The 4,149-nt window shown below is 28.9% G+C and overlaps 1 protein-coding gene across 1 annotated transcript in view; it reads right to left on the reverse strand.

The window, feature by feature from the left end:
- The window catches only part of LOC106457959 (filamin-A-like), a 77,496-nt gene that overhangs the window by 58,970 nt on the left and 14,377 nt on the right, over window positions 1-4,149 (reverse strand). The window contains exons 12-13 of the mRNA XM_022384062.1: window positions 4,001-4,139; window positions 3,262-3,408 (exon numbers count right to left, since the gene is read on the reverse strand). Of these exons, the coding sequence (XP_022239770.1) occupies window positions 3,262-3,408; window positions 4,001-4,139 (286 nt within the window). The remainder of the gene's footprint in view (window positions 1-3,261; window positions 3,409-4,000; window positions 4,140-4,149) is intronic.

Genomic DNA, 4,149 nt, shown 5'->3' on the forward strand with positions numbered 1-4,149 from the left:
TGCTAGTAGGAGGTATGATATCTGAAGTGGTAACATTAACCACAGAATTCATATTTGAAATATAAATCAAACAAAAGTTTTTGATGTATAAAAATTCGATTGAGAAAAATAAAAAAGACTGGGAAATTAAGTTAACTGAAACATTCTTCCTCAATGTAAAGACAAAAAAAATTAATGAAGAAATTGCACTTCTGAAATTAAACTACTGAAAGTCATGAATTCGAATCATACAAAGAGCACCAGAACAAAACAAACGTCTTAACATGCATCAAGAGAGTATGTCACACTCTTTATTGGTGGAGGGTTGTTGCAATGATGATTAGCATGTGAGACACATTGGAATCAGTCAATTCCAAATGGGTGGGAGATTAAAGGCTTGTGACATGTGCAAACATTTTTTTTTGCATATAGGGGGCAGAACTGAATGAGAATAGTTATTTATATGAGAGGAGGTAATGTACTGTATTGGAAATTACTATCCAACACAACTTCAACTATAAAACAACCTGAGTATAACCTTTAATAAATTGCTCTACAAGTTAACAATACAAAAGTAACAAATTTCTCAGTGAAAAGTCAATCCTTAAAAAAAAAAAAGTTCAATAAATGTTTATATTTCTTGTTTAGGAAGTTCACTGCAGCTATGAAGACCAATTACGTATTTTTAATATATTGCTTGAGATTAATTTTATATTGGTCCATCACTTTAGAATTTAAAAAACAACAACACATGCTCAACTGTTTATTTGTCTAAGTTTATTTTAAATTATTTGTTTATTTTAAATGTTATAGTATTGGAAGACTATTCTTTAGATAATGTAAAAATATGTATGCTAAATTCAAATAATTTCTAACTTAATTATAAAGAATATTTGTTTCAAGAGTTGGTAAGATAGAACTGTGTTTAAATTGATTATTAGTGAGTTTTCATTTCTCATAATATAAAACCTTGGATGATATTGCTACTGATATTAGTATGCTGATTGGCTAATACTTACATTAGTTTGCTGGCAAAAGCAATATCCTTAACAAACAAAGGTTGATAAATTACTTCAGTTAGAGCTAAGCACTTGTTTGACTATGACAATAAATCTATTAAGAAAACATGTTTAAAAGCCTTTGCACTTATGGTTAAAGCATGACTGTTGTAGTTTGAGTTGTTAAATAGTGACATAGTAGCTACTAGTGGTTTAACCCTTTAGCTCAGGTGGTAGAGCAGTTGTTTGTATATGAGTGGTCAACAGTTAAAATCCAGCAGAAGGGAGATACAAAAAATTAAATTACCACAAGAAGAAATGTATGTAACAAATGGTCATAACACAACTTTGAGATAAGTCCCATGGAAAAGCCTTGTTTGTGTAAAGGTAAGATTATGTTAATATAAATTGTTAAAAAGTGCTTTACTAGCGAGTACTAGTGGGTTAACCCTTTAGCTCAGTTGGTAAAGCACTTGACTGGTGCACAAGAGATCTCAGGTTCAAATCTGAGCCAAGTTTTATAAGAAAACTTATATTACCACAGTTGTATAAACAATGATGTTTCTTAAATTGCTTTGTTGGTTGAACTGTACGAAGAGCTACCTGCACTATCTGTCACTAATTTTGAATTGATAGACTATATGGACTATACAGCCAACTCATGGATTACTTAAATTGAAAAATGAAATTTGGCTGTTACTCTTATAATGCACCCACAGCTCCAAAGCTTGACAGTAACAAGATGCAAACCATGAAACCTCAGATTTACATTAAAACGTTAAAACTCAATGAACTTGTGTAAATATTTTAAATATATTAAAATACTCAAACAATCAACATTGTATAATAGAGAATTAAAATCTATATTTAAAGACCAATCAACAGTCATAAAAGACACTATGAGGTTTGACATAGATTCAAGTCATCCTCATGTAGTGCTTTTATGACAGCTTATCGGTCTTTAAATAAAGATTTTAATTGTGTATTATACAATATTGATCGTTTGAGTACTTTAAAGTACTCAGATTCATAGTCGAGAAAGATAATCACTGGGCATTTTCATCCCTCCTTAAATTGCTAAAGATACAAAATTCCCAATATTAAAGCTTTCATATGATACAAGCTGAAAACCCATCATATGATGGGAAATAATGATTAATTTTTCTTCTCAAAATTAAATGTTTTATGAACACTTTTTCTAAAAATTAATTATAATCTAGTAACAATATGTGTATAGAGAATGACTATCCTATTTTATCAATAAATAGAAAATAATTTACAAGACAGACATAAACACATCTGTGATAATTCACCATAACTCATTTTCTCCATGTTTTTATTGTATTTTCCAGAATTCTGACATTTTTAAAAGATTACTCAAAGTTTCTTATCCAAGGCTGATGCAGGATAGGTGTCATAATTATTTTGTAATTTGAGTTTACTAATTAACTTTAATTTAGCAGATGTTTCTGAATTTTTCATTAAAAAAAAGCTAAATCTACAATTATTTTAAAGTATAAATTTTAAAATGTTAGATATTTTCTATATTGAAACAAATTTTGGGAAGGCCTTGAAATATATTTGAAGAGAAGAGAGTTTAAAATCAAAGTTATTCATATCAGTGTTCTAAAGGTAAAACAGAATATTTTTAGGTTTAATTTACAGAATAATAATTATATAATGCTATTTTAATGCTATATTTTAACACATACTTAGTATTTTTTTGCTCCAAGTTTAAGATCACTTTATGTCATTTTTATTTACTCAGCTATGAAAAATATTGTCAATAATAAGGCTTTTCAGATGATAAATACTTTGCCCAGTAATCTTATGCATGACAATAAAACAACAGTCACTTGCAAGTCATTGTCTAATAGATCAAACTATTATGTCTATTCATCTTCTCACTGCTTAGATGATGATAACCTCATCATATTGACTTGGGAGGCTCGTTCATCATTATTCAAATCTAGAGGCATATCCAGGAATTTAAAGTCCAGCATGAATTATATAGCAAACAATGCTACAAAACAAAAATAATTCAAAAAATGATTCTACATTATTAGAAAATTTTATTCATTAGGTGTAGTTATCTCTTGTAAGTCCATGTTTGATTAACCATGGATCTCTCAGTATGTTTATCATTGCAAGTTGTTGTTTGTTTCTTTTTCTGGCTAAAGTTCATTAACTATTTCCTATTATCAGACTTATTTCTAAGCAAATTTAAGTTAATGCATGTCAGCATTTGTTATTATTCTTTATTTTACAAAATAATTTTCCCAACCTTCAATATGAACCTGAAGATCCTTTTCTGATCCTGAGATATTTTGAATGGTGAAAGTGAATGTTTTATGAACAGATGAAGCAACAAGTGATGACCCCATCACCAAAGATTTTTCTGAATCCACAACTTTTATCTTGAAAGGACTGCCTGCAAGTTTAAAAAACAATCAATACAAAGTACAATTTTAGAATTTCTTAGATTTCACACTAATATTTGCTCTAAGTTTGAAATGTAGCATATAATTTGTTTAAATTATAAGCAAATATCATCACAAATATTCACCTACTTTGAATAATAAATTTCAAAAAATGACAGAGCTTGGTTGTACAAACTCTCAATTACTAAGTTTGAAAGAACCAAGGTAAAATGTCTTTGAAATTTGAAAAACAAACTGAGTAAGATAATACTGAAAATAATTTCACAAAAAGTATTATAGATATAAGAACTTAAAAGCCAAAAAGTTATCCACAAAGCCAGAAACTTTACCACTGGGAATGTAACAAAATAACTTTTAAAAATTTTTAGTGAACAAACTATTGAAAATATTTTTTTTTGCATCAACTAATTACTGCTACATTACAACAACAAAAATCATGTAAGGTATAAGCTGGAGTGAACATCTGGAAATAGAGTGTATTAATATTGACTATAGAAGCAGTTCTTTTCCAAATAAAAATAAGAGACTAACAATAACAGAAAGGCCTATTTTCATTAATAAAAGAGGATGTAAAATAACAACCTGGAACAGCTTCCTTGTTGAAAGATACATTAACAACATGCTCCACAGGATCTGTCGGTACAAAAGAAACAGCAAATTTGGCACTGTCCAAAGGATGAACTTGTGTCTGGATTTTTCGTCCCCTAGCAATCACTTTAATCTCAAGATTT

Source organism: Limulus polyphemus, unplaced genomic scaffold (genome assembly GCF_000517525.1).
Source record: "Limulus polyphemus unplaced genomic scaffold, Limulus_polyphemus-2.1.2 Scaffold397, whole genome shotgun sequence".
Classification (NCBI taxonomy): Eukaryota; Metazoa; Arthropoda; class Merostomata; order Xiphosura; family Limulidae; genus Limulus; species Limulus polyphemus.